General features: G+C 45.6%; 1 protein-coding gene across 3 annotated transcripts in view; it reads right to left on the minus strand.

The window, feature by feature from the left end:
* The window catches only part of SS18 (SS18 subunit of BAF chromatin remodeling complex), a 359,812-nt gene that overhangs the window by 176,666 nt on the left and 159,052 nt on the right, over window positions 1–24,094 (minus strand). For all 3 annotated transcript variants that reach the window (XM_086965659.1, XM_086965658.1, XM_086965657.1), the window contains exon 5: window positions 18,035–18,256. In XM_086965659.1, coding sequence (XP_086821785.1) covers window positions 18,035–18,256 — 222 coding nt within the window. The remainder of the gene's footprint in view (window positions 1–18,034; window positions 18,257–24,094) is intronic.

Raw genomic sequence — 24,094 nt, forward strand, 5'->3', positions numbered from 1 at the left:
GAACATGAAACCATGAGTACAACGATCATGACCATGAGTTACCATGACCATGAGTTACAAAGACCATGACCATGAGACCAAGACCACAAGTTACAAAGACCACAAGTTACAAAGACCACGAGTTACAAAGACCATGAGTTACAAAGACCATGACCATGAGTTACAAAGACCATGACCATGAGTTACAAAGACCATGACCATGAGTTACAAAGACCATGACCATGAGTTACAAAGACCATGACCATGAGTTAGAATGTTCATGAGTTAGAATGTCCATGACCATGAGTTACAAAGATCATGATCATGAGGTTTCCAAGACCATGAGTTACCAAGACCATGAGTTACAAAGACCGAGACCATGAGTTATAAAGACCAGGAGTCCAAGACCATGAGTTACAAAGACCATATAACCAAGACCATGAGTTACAAAGACCATGACCATGAGTTACAAAGAACATGAGACCAAGACCATGAAACCATGAGTACAACGATCATGACCATGAGTTACCATGACCATGAGTTACAAAGACCATGACCATTAGACCAAGACCACAAGTTACAAAGACCACAAGTTACAAAGACCACGAGTTACAAAGACCACGAGTTACAAAGACCAAGAGTTACAAAGACCAAGAGTTACAAAGACCAAGAGTTACAAAGACCAAGAGTTACAAAGACCAAGAGTTACAAAGACCAAGAGTTACAAAGACCAAGAGTTACAAAGACCAAGAGTTACAAAGACCAGGAGTTACAAAGACCAAGAGTTACAAAGACCAAGAGTTACAAAGACCAAGAGTTACAAAGACCAAGAGTTACAAAGACCAAGAGTTACAAAGACCAAGAGTTACAAAGACCAAGAGTTACAAAGACCAAGAGTTACAAAGACCAAGAGTTACAAAGACCAAGAGTTACAAAGACCAAGAGTTACAAAGACCAAGAGTTACAAAGACCAAGAGTTACAAAGACCAAGAGTTACAAAGACCAAGAGTTACAAAGACCATGACCCTGAGTCCAAGACCATGAGTTACAGTGACCATGAGACCAAGACCACGAGTTACACAGACCATGACCATGAGAACAAGACCACGAGTTACACAGACCATGACCATGAGAACAAGACCACGAGTTACACAGACCATGACCATGAGAACAAGACCACGAGTTACACAGACCATGACCATGAGAACAAGACCACGAGTTACACAGACCATGACCATGAGTTACAAAGACCAAGACCATGACCATGAGATACAAAGAACATGACCATGAGTTACAGAGACCAAGACCATGAGACCAAGACCAAGACCATGAGACCAAGACCAAGACCATGAGACCAAGACCATGAGACCAAGACCAAGACCATGAGACCAAGACCAAGACCATGAGACCAAGACCAAGAGTTACAAAGACCAAGAGTTACAAAGACCAAGAGTTACAAAGACCAAGAGTTACAAAGACCAAGAGTTACAAAGACCAAGAGTTACAAAGACCAAGAGTTACAAAGACCAAGAGTTACAAAGACCAAGAGTTACAAAGACCAAGAGTTACAAAGACCAAGAGTTACAAAGACCAAGAGTTACAAAGACCAAGAGTTACAAAGACCAAGAGTTACAAAGACCAAGAGTTACAAAAGACCAAGAGTTACAAAAGACCAAGAGTTACAAAAGACCAAGAGTTACAAAGACCAAGAGTTACAAAGACCAAGAGTTACAAAGACCAAGAGTTACAAAGACCAAGAGTTACAAAGACCAAGAGTTACAAAGACCAAGAGTTACAAAGACCAAGAGTTACAAAGACCAAGAGTTACAAAGACCAAGAGTTACAAAGACCAAGAGTTACAAAGACCAAGAGTTACAAAGACCAAGAGTTACAAAGACCAAGAGTTACAAAGACCATGAGTTACAAAGACCATGAGTTACAAAGATCATGCGCTACAAAGACCATGAGTTACAAAGACCATGACCCTGAGTCCAAGACCATGAGTTACCATGACCATGAGTTACACAGACCATGACCATGAGACCAAGACCATGAGTTACCATGACCATGAGTTACACAGACCATGACCATGAGAACAAGACCATGAGTTACACAGACCATGACCATGAGAACAAGACCATGAGTTACACAGACCATAACCATGAGTTACAAAGACCATGACCAAGACCATGACCATGAGATACAAAGAACATGACCATGAGTTACAGAGACCATGACCATGAGTTACAGAGACCATGACCATGAGACAAAGACCAAGACCATGAGACGAAGACCAAGACCATGAGACCAAGACCATGAGACCAAGACCAAGAGTTACAAAGACCAAGAGTTACAAAGACCAAGAGTTACAAAGACCAAGAGTTACAAAGACCAAGAGTTACAAAGACCAAGAGTTACAAAGACCATGAGTTACAAAGACCAAGAGTTACAAAGACCAAGAGTTACAAAGACCATGAGTTACAAAGACCATGAGTTACAAAGATCATGCGCTACAAAGACCATGAGTTACAAAGACCATGAGTTACAAAGACCATGACCCTGAGTCCAAGACCATGAGTTACAGTGACCATGAGACCAAGACCATGAGTTACCATGACCATAAGTTACACAGACCATGACCATGAGTTACAAAGACCAAGACCATGACCATGAGATACAAAGAACATGACCATGAGTTACAGAGACCATGACCATGAGTTACAAAGACCATGACCATGAGTTACTGAGACCAAGACCATGAGACCAAGACCAAGACCATGAGACCAAGACCAAGACCATGAGACAAAGACCAAGACCATGAGACAAAGACCAAGACCATGAGACCAAGACCAAGACCATGAGACCAAGACCAAGAGTTACAAAGACCAAGAGTTACAAAGACCAAGAGTTACAAAGACCAAGAGTTACAAAGACCAAGAGTTACAAAGACCAAGAGTTACAAAGACCAAGAGTTACAAAGACCAAGAGTTACAAAGACCAAGAGTTACAAAGACCATGAGTTACAAAGACCATGAGTTACAAAGACCATGACCCTGAGTCCAAGACCATGAGTTACAGTGACCATGAGACCAAGACCATGAGACCAAGACCAAGACCATGAGACCAAGACCAAGACCATGAGACCAAGACCAAGACCATGAGACCAAGACCAAGACCATGAGACCAAGACCAAGACCATGAGACCAAGACCAAGAGTTACAAAGACCAAGAGTTACAAAGACCAAGAGTTACAAAGACCAAGAGTTACAAAGACCAAGAGTTACAAAGACCAAGAGTTACAAAGACCAAGAGTTACAAAGACCAAGAGTTACAAAGACCAAGAGTTACAAAGACCAAGAGTTACAAAGACCAAGAGTTACAAAGACCAAGAGTTACAAAGACCAAGAGTTACAAAGACCAAGAGTTACAAAGACCAAGAGTTACAAAGACCAAGAGTTACAAAGACCAAGAGTTACAAAGACCAAGAGTTACAAAGACCAAGAGTTACAAAGACCAAGAGTTACAAAGACCATGAGTTACAAAGACCATGAGTTACAAAGACCATGAGTTACAAAGACCATGAGTTACAAAGACCATGAGTTACAAAGACCATGACCCTGAGTCCAAGACCATGAGTTACAGTGACCATGAGACCAAGACCATGAGACCAAGACCATGAGTTACACAGACCATGACCATGAGAACAAGACCATGAGAACAAGACCATGAGAACAAGACCATGAGAACAAGACCATGAGAACAAGACCATGAGAACAAGACCATGAGAACAAGACCATGAGAACAAGACCATGAGTTACAAAGACCACGAGTTACCAAGACCACGAGTTACCAAGACCACGAGTTACCAAGACCACGAGTTACCAAGACCATGAGTTACCAAGACCATGAGTTACCAAGACCATGAGTTACCAAGACCATGAGTTACCAAGACCATGAGTTAAAAAAACCATGAGTTAAAAAAACCATGACCATGAGACCAAGACTTACAAAGACCAGGTTATCATTCGGGTACTATATTACAGTGAAAGTAAAAACGAGCAGGGCCCCAGGACTGAACTGTGAATACCAGGAGCGCCGAATCTCGGGCAAGTTATATCAAGGCACGGTTCAAAACTAAAAGCTTTCATGGCTGCCAGGTTTTAGCTGGTACCAAAGACAACCACTTCTTGCTTCAGTTGCCAGCAGGGCTCTTTGAGAACTAGTCCAAAGACCTTTTTATGTTAGGCTAAGTTCAAAAGGTCTCCTCAGCCCACCATTTTAATAATGCACTGCCCATGTTGTGATGAGGTTCCCCACTTGCTTGTATTTAGTGGGTTAAATTTCACACAAGGTTTACCAGTTCTCCTCTATTCAGAGGGCTCGGACCCGCAGTGATTTAAATGCACCTCTACCAGAGCCTAAAGCAGCGGTTCTGAACATGCTCTGTAAATGCTAGCATAGGTTGATAAAAGCGTTTCCTTAGGGAACTGACCGTCTACGCAGTTAGAAAGGAAAGCCTCATGGTTGAGCACAAATTTACCAAAAACATTTGAAATCCGTATAGTTTGTGTGGATCCTTTAGGCTCTCGCTTGCCCATAAACTATTATAAAGAGGATACAATCTAATGTGACATGCTGGTAGTAATTCATGAACCTCAAGATTTCACTTCTGTTGATAAGTCAAGAAGACCATGTAAATGTAGAGAAAGGAAAATATATTCTAATGTTGGTCCTCTTCACTCCTTAGCTACCCATTTACTGTCGCCCTCCCCACTCTTCTTTATTCTCACTAATGATGCACATTTCCCTCATGTTTAGAAGCATTACGTCCTGACATGGCTAGATTTCCTGGAGCTAGGGGTTCTCTTGTTCCATGGAGCTCACTGGTACCGCATTTTCCCCAGAGCAAACTCTTTCCATGGTTAAGTTTGACAAGTCATAACTTTCAGGTTGAGTGTTTGTAAGGACTGCATCAGGGTAGAAGTTGATTTTGCCCGATTGACATGCAACTATAGCCAATTCAATGTAGGCACTATGTGCTGTAAATGTTGATAATCCTTTTGCAACGCTTAGCCAGTCGTCTAGATACAGAGATCTTCTGCCTCCTGAAAAATGCAGAGACTTCAGTCACGTACACCGAAAAGGTTCTTGGTGCAGAATTGAGGTCAAATGTGAGAACCGTATGAGGGTAATGCCCATTTCAGAGCACACATTTTTGGAATTTTCAATGTCTCTTCACAATTGGGACAAAGAAGTAAACATCCTTAAAATCAATTGAACATACCCAAGATCTCCCTGATGAAGTTGCAGATAGAGTACTAGAATCCCTAATATCTTTTCCATATCAATTGGTTTGCTAGCTTGAGGCCTAGGATGGGTCTGAATTAATTTCTGAGGCCTTTCTACTTCTCCAGGAAGTAGCAGAGAAATTCTCTGCCCTTTTTTAGGGGAAGAGGAACTCTCTCTCGCAGTCTGTTTTTGTAGAAGGGGGATGGATTCATTTTGAAGCATGTCCAGGTGGTGCTGGAACTGCTTTTTAGGAGGTATTGCTGGAGGAGAAGAAACAAGACAATCATTTTTGCACAATATTCAGAACTCATTTGTCCTTTGTGATATTTTTACACTCTTTAAGAAAGTCTGACAAGCTTTCCTTTACAGGAGTGGGTAAATATAAGAGGGGCAAGTTAGGAATCTGTGCTTGCCACTTGCAGGAGGCTTGTGTGTCGGTGCTGAGAGTTGGGGACCTACCTTTCCTCTAGATGATGCCTACTGTTGATAGTATGGCTGTTTCTGATGTTGATACTGTCCTTGAGGCCACTGAGGGACTTGAAACCTTGTAGGAAGCTGGCCTCTTTATATGATATATCAAAATCAGGAATATATTGTAAAGAGTCCAGGAGTTCCCTTATGAGTGGGCAAGGGCTTGCTATGCCAATCCCAAAGTGCTCGGTTAGGGGGGGAAGTGTGGTCGAGCAGCCTTAGGCTTAACACAGAGGAGTGCAAGACATCAGAAAATATACACAAGGATCAATAAACGAAACACGACTCAGGAAGGAGATCCACACCAATTTATAAAAATAGCAAGTATCTTTATATATGTTTAGGCATTAGGAGAAATTTGTTCAGGTAAGTACAATTTTAAAGAGAAATACTTTATATTTCAAAAAGTTGACACTTGGTGCAATTTCGGAGTTCTGCAATGTTAACATTATGAGACGAAAATCATATGCGGTTTGCCAGTTCTTCTCAGCGACTTATGGGACTATTCTCCAGCAGTTAAGGTGAGTGGTGTGCAAGGTCCAAGGCAGCACCAGGAGAACACTACCAGCGGCATTAGGGCGGCCTGGTACAGAAGTCCAAAACAGCGTTAGGCACCCAGTGTTATCCTATGGAGAACGGTTGCGGTAGAAAGGGGCCGCAGGAGGGGACAGAGGGACCCGTCCGGTGAAATGAATATGCTACTTACCAGTATGCATCTGTTCTTGGCATGTAGGGCTGCTAACATTCATATCTGTGCATAGATCGCCGCCTAGTGTTGGGTCCGGATGATTGCACATTGTTGTCCTGGAAGAGTCTTCGAAGTATCACGAGATAGGTGGCTCCTCCCCTGGACTACAGTGCGCATGGGCATCGACTCCATCCCCAGATTGTTTTTAGCCATTGTGCAGAGATGGAGTGAAATAGTGTAAATGATGTCCATGCTAATGTGTGAATGCAAGAAATTACCTGAGCCGCTACGGGCGCCGGGGAGGAGGGCGGACGATATGAATGTTAGCAGCCCTACATGCCAAGAACAGATGCATACTGGTAAGTAGCATATTCAGTTCGAGGCATGTGGGCTGCTAAATTCATATCTGTGCATAGAATACATAGCAGTCCCTCCATTCTGTGCATAGAATACATAGCAGTCCCTCCATTAACGGCGGCCGCCCGTGCCAGCTGCAGAAGTTTGAAAAAGAGTTTTAAGAACAGCCTGACCTACAGCTGCCTGCTGTTTGGAATGCACATCTACACAGTAGTGTTTAGTAAAGGTGTGTGGTGTAATCCACGTGGCTGCTCTACAAATATCTTCCAAAGGAATATTACCCAGGAAAGCCATGGAGGCCCCCAACTTGCGTGTTGAGTGGGCCCTTGGGGGGACCGTTAAGGTGCGCTTAGCCTTATGGTAGCAAATCTGGATACACATAACGATCCACCTGGCTATTCCAGCTTTGGAAATGGGGTTGCCTTTGTGCTGGGCTGAAAAGGCAACAAACAATTGTTGTGTTTTCCTAAAGTGTTTGGTCCTGTCAATGTAGTACATTAACGCTCGTTTGACATCAAGCGTGTGAAGCATTCTTTCTGCCACTGTTTCGGGGTTCTGAAAGAATGTGGGCAGTTCAATGGTCTGATTAACATGAAACCGTGACACCACTTTAGGGAGAAACTTAGGATTAGTGCGCAGCACCACCCTATTATGATGAATCTGAATGAATGGCTCTTGTATTGTGAGCGCCTGTAGCTCACTGACGCGTCGTAGAGACGTGATGGCAATGAGAAAGGCTACTTTCCACGTGAGGAATTGAATTTCACAGGAATGCAGGGGCTCAAATGGTGGTCCCATTAACCTGGTGAGGACCACATTGAGGTTCCACACAGGAGCTGGTGGGGTCCTGGGGGGGATGACTCGTTTCAGCCCTTCAAGGAAAGCCTTAATGGCAGGGACCCTAAACACAGAGAGGTGCTGCCTGTTCTGGAGATAAGCCGCTATGGCGGATAAGTGTATCCGAATGGAAGCATACGCCAGATTACATTTGTAAAGATGTAACAAATAGCAGATGATATTAGGAATGGATGCATCTAGCGGGTTGATATGATGATTTGTACAGTAAATGACAAACCTCTTCCATTTAGCTGCATAGCAAGCTCTGGTAGTGGGCCTTCTTGCCTCCCGGATAATGTCCATGCATTCCGGGGGCAAATCAAGGTAGCCAAATTCTAGGACTTCAGGAGCCAGATCGCCAGGTTAAGCTGTTGCGGATCCGGGTGCTGAATGTCGCCATGGTTCTGCGTCAAGAGCCTGGGTGTGAGGCGTAGTCTTTGATGCGGTACCACGGAGAGCTCCAGGAATGTGGTGTACCATGGTTGGCGTGCCCACGTTGGAGCAACCAGGATGAGTGTCATCGAGTGTTGCAGCAGCTTCCTTGCCACCAGCGGTATGAGAGGTGCTGGGGGAAAAGCGTACGCAAATTTGCCTGACCAGTTCATCCATATTGCATTGCCCTGCGATTGAGGGTGTGGGAACCTGGCGGCGAAGCTTGGGCATTTTGCGTTCTCCCTTGTGGCAAACAGGTCTATCTCTGGATGACCCCACTGCTGGAAGTACGGGTGGAGTACTGATGGATGTATCTCCCACTCGTGCAGTTGGTGGCTGTACCTGCTGAGCAGATCGGCCATCTGATTGTCCTGGCCTGGGAGGTGTTCTGCCATGAGGAAGATGTTCCTCTGAATGGCCCACTTCCACATGCTCTGAGCCAGATGAGACAGCTGTGGAGAGTGTGTTCCTCCCTGCTTCTGGATATAGTACATCGCCGTCATGTTGTCCGTTCGGATCAACACGACCTTGTTGCACAGATGTACTTTGAATGACTTTAGTGCCATGAAGATCGCCATCAGCTCCAATTAGTTGATGTGCATCCTCTTCTGTTGTATTGACCATTGTCCCTGCACTGTGTAATGGAGGACATGCGCTCCCCATCCCTGGAGAGACGCGTCCGTTGTCAGGATAATTTGTGGCACAGGCTCTTGGAACGGTCGGCCTTTGCAAAGGTTGTGTGGTGTCCACCAATGCAGAGAGTTGTATGCCCGACCGGTTACCAACACTAGGTCTTTCAACTGTCCTTGAGCCGGAGTCCACTGGTGCGCCAAGCACTCCTGGAAAGGACGCATATGTAACCTCGGGTGCGGGACTATGAAGATGCAGGAGGCCATCATGCCTATCAACTGCATAAACACTCTCGCTGGGAGTGAGTGTTGCGGTCTGAACTTCTGAATGAGCGATTGGATACTGGTGATCCTCGCTGGATTTGGCTGAGCTGTAGCAGTTAGAGTATTGATTGTCGCGCCCAAGTACTGCCTCACATGGGCAGGTTGAAGGTGCGACTTCGGATAGTTGAGCGAAAACCCCAGACTGTGAAGAATGTGAATAGTGCTGGACATGTCCGCGGCGCACTGCTGAGCCGACTTGGCCTGAACCAGCCAGTCGTCTAGGTAGGGATAGGCATGTATGTTCTGCCTCCTGAGGTGCGCCGCCACGGTCGCCAGACACTTTGTGAACACTCTGGGGGCAGTGGTCACACCGAAGGGCAGCACCTTGAACAGGTAATGCCTGTCTTGAATGGTGAACCTGAGGTACTTTCTGTGGGGTGGATGGAGTGGTATGTGAAAGTAAGCGTCTTTGAGATCCAAGGTTGCGAGGAAGTCTCCCTCTTTTAACAGTGGAAGGACTTGCTGCAACGTCAACATGTGGAAGTGTTCTGAAAGAATATACATGTTGAGCGGGCGTAGGTCCAAGATGGGTCTGAGTGAGCCGTCCTTCTTTGGTATTAAGAAGTACAGGGAATAAACACCTGTGCCCTGTTCTTCTACTGGCACGAGCTCTATGGCGCCTTTTTGCAGCATCGCAAGAACTTCCTGCTGCAATAAGTGCAAGTGCTCTGCTGACATAGGACGGTGCCTTGGGGGAATGGTGGGTGGAGTGGACGTTAGCTCCAGACAATAACCGAACTGGATAAGTTTTCTTACCCACCTGTCCGTGGTGATGGACTTCCAGGCAGGCAGGAACCGTTGGAGTCTCCCCCCGACAGGTGTTAGATGGTCGGGGGGCAGTGACAGGGAGTCACTGTTTGTTGGCGGCAGAGGAGCGGGAACTGTTGTTGCCCCTGCCTCTGCCCTTGGTGTGGTTTCCTCTGTAACCACCTCTACTCTGCTTAGAGTATGAGGACTGCGCACCCCCCTTAGTAAATTGCGCCTGCTGTGCCACGTGTCCTCTGGTAAAACCTCGATTGCCTGAGCGACGAAAAGTGCTTCCCCGAAATTGCTGAGACTGGAGTGCACCCATAGATTTCGCAGTCTCAGTGTCCTTTTTAATTTTTTCAAGTGTGGTGTCCACCTCCGGGCCAAACAGTCTGTCTGGATTAGCTGGCTGATTGAGAATAGTCGTTTGTATTTCTGGCTTAAACCCTGAGATCCGGAGCCATGCCTGGCGTCTGAGCATCACACTAGTGTTGATGGCTCTTGCTGCCGTATCCGCAACGTCTAGCGCACACGTTGGCAGCGTTGCAGCGTTGGAGATGAGCTTGCCCTCTTGGATGAGCATCTCCGCACCCTCTTTAAACTCATCAGGGAGGTGTTGTAGAAGCTGCTCTAATGTATCGTAGTGTGCTCTGTCGTATCTGGCCAACAGAGCTTGTGTGTTCGAGATGCGCCATATGTTGGCTGCCTGCGCTGCCACCCTTTTCCCTGACGCCTCCAGCACTTTAGACTCTTTGTCCGGGGGAGGAGCTTCACCCGTTGACTGCGAGTTCGCCCTTTTGCGTGCATTAGAGACCACTAAAGAGTCCAGAGGCAACTGGCCCCGAATGAAAGTTGGGTCCCTAGGTGCCGGTCTGTACTTTTTCTCAATTCTAGGGTTCACCACTCGTGCCCTAGTAGTGTCTTTGAAAATGTCAGTGGCATGTTTCATCATTCCTTTAAGCATAGGAAGTGTTTTCACAGTCTTCTCGGCAGTAGAGAAAGTGTCGAATAGAAAGTCCACCTCTACCGGGTCAGCATGCATCTCTACATTGTGGTTTGCAGCTGCCCTTTCGATTAAGGCATTGAATGCTGTTGAATCCTCCGTTGGAGAAGTCTTAGGCCCGTAGCCTTGCAGGTCAGAAATAGGCTGGTGGTCCCCCTGATCCCCTGCGGGCAACCATGAGTCCTGTTGTTCATCAGGGTCAGCGTTGTCAGGGACGGTATACTGTTCATCCTGTTCGCCCTCGCCACCATCTGAACAAGTGGGTGACGGTGTTGGACTTCTGGTTGGCTGGAAAATAGGCTCCACCAGTTGAGGGGACCCTGGGAGTGGCTTCTTTTTTAGAGGGATTACTAACGGCTCCAGAGGCTGTGAAGTAATCTTTCTCTTCTTGAGGGTTAGTTTCCCAGTGTCAGCATCGATAAAGTGTTCCGACTCGTCATCCAACAAGGGCTGACGATCCGAACCGCCACTTGGTTGAGTATGCTGCCCTTCGACAGAGATCCTGGGCACCGATCGAGGCGCAAAAGCCTTCGGCACCACCTTCGGAGGCAAGGTAAAGTGAAGCGGCATCGAGGCTTGCTTCTTTGGTACAACCGGAGTAGTCTCCGATGGCGTCTTCGGGCCCGACGTGGATTCTTTGTCTCGAATCCGTTTGAGGGAGTCTTGCACCTGCTTCGTAAAGGAAGCGGACGGCTTCGTCGATCCGACTGTCGATTTTGATCCACCCTCTGGGGAAGATTGGAGCGAGGATGACGCCTTTTTAGGCGCTGTAGCTGCCGATGCGCCGTCGGCCGAGCTCCCGCCGCCGCCTACGGCTCCATGCGTCGCTGTCGATGTTTTCTGATCGACCGACTTTCCTTTCGGTGCCGGTACATTTGGCTTTGGCACGGCGCCCTTCTTGGCCTAGCCGACCGGTTTGTCGGCCGACGCGGTGGGCTTGACTTTAGGCGGCACCGAGTCCTTCTTTGAGCTTTGCTGCTCAACCACTTTTGGAACCTTAGCCGCATCAACAGTCTTTTTCGGCCTTGAGGTATCCGAAGAAGATGGCGTCGATGACGTAGCAGACGCCTTCGAGGATGACGGCGTCGATGACGTAGCAGACGTCCTCGGTGTCGATGGAGTGGCGTCCATCTTGGGTTTGGTCGAACCCGAAGGTTTCAGTTTCGGTTTCGTTTTCTGTAATGGCGGCTCCGCAGAGGTGTCCATAGCCGGGCCGATAGGCGGGGCGGAGGATCGAGGCGTATGGTCGTGGGTAAGGCCTTGTGGCGATCCCGTGACCTGAGCCATTGTGAAAGTCGGGACGGGGCATAGCTCATCCTCCGAGCTATCTTCCATGGCCCCAAAAGGTTCTCCGTCGTCCCCTACCTCCTCGATGTCTTCCTCGAGGTCGTGGTCCTCTACCGCTTATCCGTAGTCGGTCTCGACCTCCGCCGATGCTGGCGAAATCTGCAGGTGAAGCTCCTGCTCATCTGCCTTGGGGTCGCCGAAGATGTCCGCTGGCGCCGGAGCCGATCGCTGGGCCTCAAGGCGCGCCACGCGCCGAAGCTTGATGGTCTTCTTTGACCGGAATCTGGAACAGGCCATACAGTTGGCCTCGTCATGGTCCGGCGACAGGCACTTGTTGCACACTGGGTGCACGTCGATGTGTGGGTACTTCGAACCACACACGGGGCAGTACTTGAACGGACTCCGTTCCATCTTATCAACGCCGGGGTCTTGCTGCGTCGACAGGGCCTCGATGATCGAAGAGTCACCGACTCACACGAAATCCCACCCAAAGAGTAGGGATGAACACGAGACCAAACGCGAACAATACCGACGAGTGAGTAAAGCCTGTTGGCCTTAATAAAGTTGTTTTATCAATTCCGAACAGGAGACGTCAAAATCACATCCGAACCCAATGGCGGAAAAAAACAATCTGGGGATGGAGTCGATGCCCATGCGCACTGTAGTCCAGGGGAGGAGCCACCTATCTCGTGATACTTCGAAGACTCTTCCAGGACAACAATGTGCAATCATCCGGACCCAACACTAGGCGGCGATCTATGCACAGATATGAATTTAGCAGCCCACATGCCTCGAACCTAACAAGTGGGTTTGGTTTTTGCGATGTTGGGGAATGTGGGGAAACCTTTGTTCCTCTTCTCCTTGGGAAGGGGTGTCTGGGTGCAGAGGGTCTTTGGGGTGTCTTGTTTCTCCATCCAGCAAAACTTGTGGTTGAGGGGCCTGCCAACAGAGGCTGCAGGCAAGATCGGGGAGTTCAGGAGTAGTCACTCCACAGTGGACTCTGTACCTTGAGGGCTTGGGGACCGCGCTGACACAGATGGCTCTCTTCGACGTGGGCTGGGGCTTGAAAACAGTGGTACTTGGCAGCACCAGGTTTTGGCAGGTTTTGTCCGTTTGCTGTCTGCAGGATGCAGGGTACAGTTTCGCTTTTTCTCAAGAGGTCTTGGTTCCTGGGCGAAGGCTGGCAGGTCTCACAGGTTTTGGGGACTCAGCAGCTGCAGGACAAGTCAATTTATGGTGCAAAAGGCCAAGTCAGCAGACAGGCTGGCAAGGTTAACGCTGACTCAGTTGATGGGTCTTCTGTCCTTGCTGTATGACTCTTCTCATCCGTCTTCTTTCTTCAGGTCATCAGGATCTGCTCTTCTGGTGCCAGGGGCTCCCTTAAATACTCAACTTAAATGTTACGGGAGTGTAGGGTAGTAGCCAATGGGCTACTGACCTTTGTGGTCCCTACGCCCCTATATAACCACTTCCTGTTTGAAGTGGGCATATCCCTTTCCTAGAATTCCTAAGTATGCCATCATAAAGATGACTAGTTCTGAAAAAACATGTCCACCTCAGTTTAGCCCACCTTATGGGTAGTACTAGCCTGGCTGGTGGCACGCCTACTCGACTAGCTAATTTTCCCACCTGTCCAGGTGCAAAGGGGGCTCTGGAAAAAGGGGGTCAGCTTTCTCTCCTGTGAGGGGAGCCAGATTCGCACTTCAAAGGCGGTAGCTCTTTGAAGCTTGCCAGCCAGGGCAGGCTAATCAGCAGGTCATCCTGTGGGAGAGGGTGTGACGCACTCTTCCTGGACAGACAATTTTTGGGGTCTTATGAGAGTAAAAGGCTCTCACCCCAGGAGGTCAGAACAGTGTATCAGGTGGCAGGCTAGCAAAAATCATTCAGCAAGCAAACCAGAGGTTGGTAGGTTTTTAGGGGGCATGCATTTATTGGTAAATCCATCACTGGAATCAGTGTGGGTTTATCAATAGGAGATGTTTGATCCCAAACATCCCTATTGTCAGTAAAGCCATCATGTAAGCTGGGGTCCAGCACATGTTTTAAAATGGCTTCCCGTGTCACTTGTATTGGCAGCAATAGGACTGTCCAGCACAGGGGTATATCTGCTCATGAAGGTATGCCCTCACATGTAATATTCAGCACCCTGCCTTAGGGCTGTCAGGCTTGCTGTAGGGCTGACTGACAAGTACTACATGCAGTAATAGGGGACATGGCACACAGGGATGTGTGACATTTTGCGTTTTCACTTTTGTATGCACCTAGACACGCAGCCTGCAATGGCAGCCTGGCACACGCTTGGTGAGGGGTGCCTTAGGTTGGAACAATTTGTGCTGCTGCCCTTAGTAACCCTCTTTAGTAAGCACCACAGGGCCTAGGTACCAAGGGTACCATTCATTAGGGTGCTAAAGGTTTTGCCAATTGGGGAAACAGGTGAACATCTTTAGGAAAAGATAACTTGTACTGGGGACCTGGTTAGCAGGAACTCGGTATGCTTCAGTCAAAGTTTCAACCAGGCAAAAAGTGTGGGGGTGAGGGGACTGATAGTGCAACAAGAACCCAGCTCCCGTCAAACCTCTATAGGTAATTGCAATGATTATAGGGCCTGGAGAATTTTTTCTGGGTTCACTATTCCATCTTATTTTCCGGGGCCATGGCCTGTAAGATCTCCATTTCGAATTTCATTAAGGCCATTTCATCATCGTTGAATGTGCAGAACAAGGTGAAGCCCAAGAAGGGAAAGTAGAAGACTCCTACTGGCGCCTCTGATTTGAGACCTGTAAGCCTTAGGCAACAGGACCACCTTAGTGCTGGGCTGTGGCAATAGCCAGATGCAGCAAGATCTGACATGTCAAGGTCTGACATGTCAGACTCCCTTGTTGTCTATAGTCTATGCTTCCTCAATGGTGAGAAAGTAGCCACTGTACCTTGTCCCAATTTCATGAGCTTGAAGTCGACCAAGAAAGGTGTTTTTCACAAAGAGGTCTCTCCTTGGATCTCCCACCAGAGGATTTCTCAGAGCTGGAAATGTGAGTCCTTGTAGAGGGTTCTCCTTCGCCTCGCTTCTCAGATCTTCCAGCTCATTCAGAGAGAGGGTTGTCTCTGCTAAAGTGCATGATGATGAATTTTCGCTCCGCCCTTCAGGGTATGTCAGGCATGCAAAAGGTCCTGCAGTCCTTCCAGTCAGGAATGGGAGACCAAAGTATACACAGATAATGAAGATCTATTTTAACCTTTTTCTTGCCACATGTAGGGCATTTCACAAACATAGATTACTTCTTTGGTGAAGAAATTAACATGTTTTCAGACTGATATGTACTCTATATCCAAAGAAACCTTCAGTTAAACAGTTTTAAAGAAGGTGTGAAAAGTTTTCCAATGGACAAAAAAGCTAAAATCAACAAAAATGGCAAGGCGCAGTTCTCTAGGACCCTGTTGTCAGTTAAAAAAGAAACAAACTGGAGCAACTGTGCACGTAGCTGAAGCTAGAGCTGGCAAAATTTCAGGGAAGGAGTTGAAATCCCGCTACATGTAAAAAACATGCTATGATACTGTTAGAGAACAAATCCTGTTGTTGGGCCTCTGACAATTTTACAATTTTCTTAATGTTTTAAAAGTACCAGGGATTTCCCAGCATGATTAGGGATGAATCAGGCATCTGAATCTACGATATATCCAGATCATAACAAAGATTTTAGCACTCAGGAGAAATGTTTGATAATATAAATGACCAATGGATGCTTGAATTAAATGGTAAAACAAAGTCAGGATGTGCTTCTGTCACAATGAGAATATCACCAGGCAGTGCTGCCACAGACGGGGCTCACAGTCATCTCACTCAACAAATATACCAGGTATCAATCCCCCTTTGGAATTACAGGATCATTACAATCCTAACTGGTAATTTGTTTTCAGTCTGCTCGTTAAAAAAAAAACACTTAATACATATGATAAAACACAAGATTTAAGATGCTAGTAATTTATACTTTTCAATAAGATTAAAATGAACCAGTGGCAATACACACACTGCTTGGATAAGTACCTGTTTTTTAATTAACGGACTATACCATTTCAAAACAACACAAACCCGAAGATACATTTCTTTGTCATTTTATTGATCATTATTTGTTCCAAAGATCGAGCCGCTTTATCAAAATGAATGTTCGTGTTGCATGTTGCCTGCGTTTGATGAAACTCAAAGGGTACCACTGTTTATCAGACTATTGGTTCAAGGTAACAGCTAGCAAGCACAACTCTCGCAATGGGAGAGAAAGGGGAAAAGGGACCCAAACCTTGAAATCTTATTTTAACGGTATTGTAGCCAAATACTAACTCTGTAGGGACTCAAGAGAACAGTGGGGCTCTCACAGTGCTAAATGCAGGTTTCCTTTCAAACGTTAATGAATTAAGTCACTTATCTCTAATTTTAGAACATTTGAGGTGATCAATTTAAACCTGGAAGTAGAATTGCAAATTAGCCTCCAATGAAAATGGAAATCAGGTTCAAGCCGTGACAGACTCAATGTAGGAAGAATGGATTTGGCTAGTGGGGAATAGAGTAGGTAAAACAATCTCCTGTAATCCGAGACCCTTTACCCTAACCTTACACAGTCCCTTCATTCTCACCCTTTCTCATGGTTTCTCCTCAGATGGAATGAAAATTTTGGGGGATACAGTTTAGACACCCATACCCTGTAACAATAGTCAGAGACAACCACTTCTTATCCTCACACACCATCTATTTGTTTTAGGGCCAAGGCAGAGATTTGCAAACACTTAAGGACTACTGTGATTTAGCGGTCCTAATACTGCAACACAATTTCACTTCAGTGTAGTTTTCTGTAATCATGTGTCTGTGTAAATAGGCATAGTAGAAGAGCATAGATGTCATAGCTCTTTCCTTGTTTGCAGCTGAAAGTTTTAGCCTAGGCCTCCAGCCATTGTTTCTCACTTCTCGATGTTCTAAATAATGTAATACATAATAAATTACAAGTGTTTTATGAATTCCCTTAAATAATATAATTGTATGGTGTTTAAGACTATCCAAATCCTTAGATTGTTTCATCAATATTGTGAGGAAATATTTAAAACATCAATGCCACAGGAGGGCATTTGAAAACTAAAGTTTGAAAGGAACTGAAAGAAGCCAGCCAGCAATGTTAAATCAATCACATCCACAAGTTAAAAAGGAAAATAGTTGATGTACAGTCATAAGTTGCAGGTTGTACAGTGTACAAACACATTGATATGGGTTTAAGCATTCTTGGAAAACTAACTTCTTAAAGCTTTTCACACGCTCCACACAAAATGGAGGAAAAGGTCTTGTGCAATATAGAAACAAGGGTTCTATTCACAGTTTCAGTACTGGAACAAACGTGTGATTCAGTGAAGATCACTTAATCGAACTGTACCTGAAACTGTACCTAAGGGGGACACTAGGTATGTATGCGTACTATTGAAAAAAAAATCTGACTATATAGCGTGCTTTCCAATACTGTTACTATTGCAAATGTCCACCCCTTTCCCAAACTTTGTAACTTGATCTCAACCAGACGCCACAAACTAAAATGCTACACATACAGGATGTCATGTTTGAGATTCTATCTATTTAAAGTGCTTCATTGCTCCCTTGGTCCAGATGAACAACTTACTTACCTTTGGTAACGCTCTTTCTATTGGTTACTCTGTCTAACCGAAGAGACCTCATCTTGTAAGTATCCCTAAATGCCAGACTGCATCTGTAAACATAAAAAGCAGGGCTCCTGTGGGACAGTGGGTCCACGTCAACTCTGTTCTGCTCCGGAAAGGACTAGGGGAGCAGCATGAGGTGAGGATTATGAGGGTAAAAGTATCCATTAGAACCATGCTGTTGCAAATGTCAAACACCACTCTGGTAAAGCTAAAGTACCTGGCAACAGCTGCAGGTATGGTACAAACAATGCATAGGAAATAAAAGCAAATAAAACAAGTAATACAAAGCGCTCCAGTTACCTTGGTTTGGTTGCATATTCATGCTTGGTCGTGGGCCGTAGTTAGCCATGGGTTGCCCTTGACTCATAGTCATCTGATTTTGCACTGGCATGTTCTGCGATGATGGCACAGAGTGATTATAACCTCCCATAGACCCATGGCTACTTGGAGGCATGTTCATGGAATTGTTGGGCATGTTCATCTGGTTTGGTCCAGGTCCAGGCATAGGCATGTGGTTAGGCCCTAAAAACAAAGAAAGCATATTTCATCAATACTGCACCACTGAGTTTCTCAGTAGCAGATTCGTTTCTAGAAAGCATGATAAAATATAAACCCAAATAAAGGGCACAATCAACCAGGTACATTTAAAAAGTCCCTAATACTGAATCAACTGTGGTCAGTTGACTAAGCATCAAGTCGACTCATATGTTCCTTAACCAATGTCAAGGGTCAGAAACTAAAGGAGCAACATTGTGTTTTCACATGAAAATAAAAGCTACGAAAGAAATCATATGTTATTTACTGAACACTTCTTTTTAGCAGTTTCCTTGTTTGACACTTAATTATCTTGAACTCTGCCCAGAGCATTCACATTTAAAAATTGCATCTATGAGAGTTTCCAATGCATTACAGGAGAAAGGGAACACAACACGGTTAGACCTTTGTTTAATAAAAAGCGACTTGATGTCCTGCGATTTACAGTGGTGGTTGGTTATAGACCCCACACCACAGAAATTGACTAGCATGAGCAAATAAGATGTTTTATGTGAACTGAGCGTGGAAGGTTTAATAAGGTAAGGGAGAAGATATGTCACTGAATCTTTCAGCAGAATAATGAATAATAAAAAGTATTAGAAGTGACAGATTGAGAGCTAACATAACTGATTGCAGAATTGGACAATGATCATCAGGTCTTGCCCCAAACTCTTCTTCACACAACATTTACCAGCAAGTCTGATTTGACCGGGTTCCATTCAGGTTGCCTGTACAGTTCAACAAAGTTGATCCATACACCCACTACTTTTCAATCTCTACTCCCACCTTCTTTGTTACTCAAGATTGAATAATACTTCCTCCTGGGTCATTACTATGCTGGTGAAACACAGCAATAGTGGTATTTTGTGGTCAAAAACAAGTGAAACCACAGTCTAAAATGGTGCCCTAAAAACATCACCTAACTGAATGGCTACCATTTTTTTCAAAACCGATATTCACTGTATTCTGCTAGCTATATGCTATCACAGTTCCCTCCGATAGCATCCTCTTCCCAATATATTCCTTCTTATTACTTCTGGCTGGACAATATAACACAGAACTGATTAGAAGCGAGGAACAGTGGTTCATCCACCAAAGCATTCACTTTCGAAGACCGACGTAGTCATCATTTTATGTCATCAATACTTACATGTCTTTAGTCTGAGGCTATCTGAATCGCAGAGAGGGGACTAGTGAATAAATGGAACAATATATGCGGCAAAAAGAACAGCGAAAACACCAAACATGGAAAGTTACTTAACTATAATACTTGTTCTCCCCCAAAAGAATCTTCATTATAGTCCTACCTTTTGAATTACCCCAACCACGTGCAGGATCCCGGACCACTTAAAATAATTAAATGAAAAACGTACTCTCAGTAACTATCTTTCTGGTAGAAACTCGATCCACCTGCAGATTTCTCCCTCGTTGAATATCCCCAGGAGCCTTACTGCATGAGGAAAGTACAGACATACCTCTGCTGCAACAGTAGGGGGTACAGGCTCCATCTCTGTGACAGTAACAACCCATTGTGATGCCGCTGGAACCGTAAGGTCAGAGTATGCTACAAGGGACTTATTTAGAAAATAGTCAGTATGATTTATGAGTTGCTAAGTTGATTAATAAATAATGGTTGTAAGTTTGTGCCAGAGCAACATTTCAGGAGATGATGAAGTGTCGACGTTTTGGTCTAGAGGGCAGTCGTCATATAGACCATCATCAGGGCGGAATATTTTCAATGCTGAAAAGACTCCCTGGAATTTTCGAAGAATAGCCGTATTGGAATGGCAGAAAACGACAGCAGAAGTGAAGCACGATGTCACCCACAAGTGGAATCTTGAATCTGAATTAATGAAGCCACGTCAGTTGGCTAGATCACGGGTAACTATCGATTGGTTAGTATAACCCAGTCGTTTTTGAAACAGAGGACTCTAGCGGCGTTCTGCGTCTACTTGCAGGTTCGTCAGTGCTGCTCTGGCACAAACTTACAACCATTATTTATTAATCAACTTTGGTTGTCTGTCTTATCCATGAGGAGTTGATGTTTTCAGTTGTGAGCTGTAGATACAAAAAATTACCTATCTCTGTTCAAGACTTTTGCTCCAATTCATTTGTCTGTATTCATCTTCCCAATTTTGCGTTAGTAAATATAAATCTGCCAAGTATACCCTTCTCTCTGTGTGTTCTCTCTTTATCTTCCATTAATTTATTTTGATTGTGTACTAAGCCGGTTATCCTGTGGATACAATTGAGTGTGTTACACTTGTACAACTCATAAATCATACTGACTATTTTCTAAATAAGTCCCTTGTAGCATACTCTGACCATAATCATATAGCGCCCAAGCCTACAAGGGTTTATTGGGTTTTCCCCTGCCTATAACATGCTGGAACCGTAAGGCATACTTTAATTCTTCGCCTGTTGAATAGGTTCCCTCTTCCCTCCCCCAGGAGATGGGTCTGATGGATGGCCAAAGACTGAAATCCTGTAGCAACGAATGTGGAAAATGGCCATACCTTCTCACCTCAGAATACAATGTTTGGTGAAGATGCAAAGTGAAGCCCATGTCGCTGAACAGATCTCGACCAAGGGAACACCCCTGGCAAGTGCTAAACTGGAAATCTTTGTCCTCGTGGAATGAGCCCGTATTTCCTTTGACAGTTCCTTCTTCGCCAGGGCTAAGCACAAATTGAATGTGAATAAAGCAAGCTGTGGCTGACCAAAGGTTCGCACTCAAATTTCAATGTGGAAAGTTATTAGATAGTTGTGCAAGTCACATTCGGATCTAGCCACATAGGAACTCCACTGTCAGGGCAGATACCAAGTTGTATACGTGATGGATGGTGCACGAAAAAAAGAAATCCGCAGCAGGTATGGTGTTTAGAAAAAGTTCCTTTATTATTTGAAATCTTTAAAAGGCCTCAGCCAACGCGTTTCGTCGCCAAAGGGAGTTCGTCAGGGCAATGAAAAATAGCAGCTTTCAAAGGCGAACCCAGGAATTGCTAGTCCCAAAATAACCATCCATGTTGTAGGTCAGTGAACCTCTAAATCTATTGAGTATTCCAAAGTAACGTGGTCAATAAAATGGTGGGTAATCACAGTTGTAATAAAAGCTGAAACAGTCCAAGCAGGTGCAAAGAGATATTCCACAAAGTCAGTCTATGTATCCAAATTTGCAGGTAAGTAGATCAGGGGCCCATGTATAAGCGGCACAATCACTGCGTAGTAGTGTAGGTGTTTCGCCTGGACTGTAGTTACACCAAATTTAAGAACACCCGAACAGTGCAGCCGGAGGTAGGAACTGCAATTAAGCAAGGAAGAGCGCGGGATAAGGCATGTATCAATCCTTGTCACCACATCTAAGAAGTCCTCCCCATAATAAAGAAATGTACTGGGTTCGAAGTACCCGTGTTCTAAAAACCGGCGATTCAAAAAAAAAAATCGCCGGCTTTCAGAACACGGATACTTCGAATCCAGTACACTTCTTTATTATGGGAAGGACTTATTTGATGTGGTGACAAGGATTGATACATGCCTTATCCCGCGCTCTTCCTTGCTTAATTGCAGGTCCTACCTCCGGCTGTATTGTTCGGGTGTTCTTAAATTTGGTATAACTACAGTCCAGGTGAAACACCTAAACTACTACGCAGTGATTGTGCCGCTTATACATGGCCCCCTGATCAACTTACCTGCAAATTTGGATACATAGACTGACTATTTGGAATATTTCTCTTTGCACCTGCTTGGACTGTTTCAGCTTTTATTACAACTGTGATTACTCACCACTTTATTGACCACGTTACTTTGGAATACTCAATAGAATTAGAGGTTCACTGACCTACAACGTGGATGGTTATTTTGGGATTAGCATTTCCTGGGTTCGCCTTTGAAAGCTGCTATTTTTCATTGCCCTGACGTAGTCCCTTTGGGGACGAAACGCGTTGGCTGAGGCCTTTTAATGATTTCAAATAATAAAGGAACTTTTTCTACACACCATACCTGCTACGGACTTCTTTTTTTGGTGCACCATCTAAGCACAAATTGATGCAAAAAATGATCAATGTGGATGATAACCTCCTTTGGACTACTTTGCCTTTCTTGCAGCCTATGCACCATACAAATGGTTGATGAGCAGACCTAATTTCTTTGTTGTGGTCTATGTGGAAACAGACTCCCTTTCTGGGGTTCAATCTGTGTAGCTACTCCTCCTCCTTGGTAGAATGGGGTGGAGGATAGAAAGAAAGCAAAGTAATGGTTTTCCCCAAAGGAAAAGGGGTCACTGACTTAGGAAGGAAAGCAGCTTTGGTTCTGAGGATCAACCCGTCCTGGAGAAGTGTGCAGGGACAACGGACGCTCAGCCCTTGTAACTCACTGATGTCCCTCGCTGAAGTAATGGCCAAGAGAAAAATGGAAGCATAACTCATGGTCCAATGGGCAAGATGATGCAGACTCCGGCCCACAGCCAGATCCTCAGCGCTTTTCAACATAAACGTGGGACTCCCACTCTTTCTTTTTGATGTAGCATGTCATATTGCCTATCAAGATCTGAACAGACTGGCTGCAAAGGGAAAGGGGGAGGGGAGAGGGTGGGGGTAGGCCTTGAGCGCCAGTCTAATCCCCTCAGTTTGAGCAGGAAGATATGCAGAACCTGCTACCTTTTTGGAGCAGAGGCCGCTAATCTCCAGTTCATTCAGAGGAGCACCCTTCAGGGATCCTGAACTGTTCCTAAAGATTAAAGGGTGTATCAGGAGCTAGTCCTCAAGTGTGTGGCAATAGATATGATCTTGAGCCATCAAAACATGTATTGGCATTCTAGTTATGCCTATAGGTCATGTCCAATATTCATGAATATTATGGTTAAACGTATTTGTTAGGATCACTATTCGACTAAAGGCTGTTTTTATTTTGACAATGGGGGTACGTTTGCCAGCTGTGGAGAGGCTTGTGGAGTCCGGTTTAGATTGGGTTGCTCATTTCAACCTATTAGTTAATAATGTAAACATTGAGGAGGAGCTACGACGGCAAACAAGATGGCTGCTTAGGCTCTCGGCTCCGCCGACCTCCGTATCCCGCCGCAAGATCCTGCACAATATCCTGATTTTACGCCCAGCCCCTGCGTACATGAACAGTTCCTCACTCCGAGGGTGAAATCCGGGAATTTTTATTGGCCGGTTTCACGGAGTTACACCGAGTTGATGATTGTGGCCTACTCCAGCGGTGAAGCCGGGGCCTCGAGTATCTGCATGGCCGGGTGGTAGTGCAACAACGGCTGATAGACCCAGGCAGGGTCCGATCGATCGTAGTGGAGGCTTCTTTTGCGCCCGGAATTGGCAGTGATTGTTCTCTTTGCTCAGCACTGATGGAGAGGTGACCTTGCTTGCTACTGACGGCAGGTGGGGGTTCCCGTCCCGCGGACCCGGTGCCGGCTCCCTCCGGGGTCCGGCGGATCGGGGCCCCGGCCTGCGGCGTTAAGCTGGGTGATCGTGGCTGTGGAGAACAACGGGTTACCGTCCACGCTTGCCCTCTCGTGATCCCCGTCTGTCTCCCCCCCCCCCCCCTCCCCCCAGAGACACCAATTCACTCAGGAGGTGATTGTTATCGGTCTCGGGCGTGAGACCATAGACCGAAATGTGTAGGAGCCATCGCTGAGGTCATTGCTGGCAGAACTCTGGGCGCTTCAATCACAAATGACTGTCTCCATGAATAGAATGGATGCAAGCCTATCTGGGATGCTACTTATTGTACCGGACCCTGCCCCACTATTAAAACTACCATCTGTAGCCATTCAAGCAGCCGCCATTTTGACTCACTGCGAGGACCCCGTGG

Source organism: Lissotriton vulgaris, chromosome 4_1 (assembly GCF_964263255.1).
Source record: "Lissotriton vulgaris chromosome 4_1, aLisVul1.2, whole genome shotgun sequence".
Classification (NCBI taxonomy): Eukaryota; Metazoa; Chordata; class Amphibia; order Caudata; family Salamandridae; genus Lissotriton; species Lissotriton vulgaris.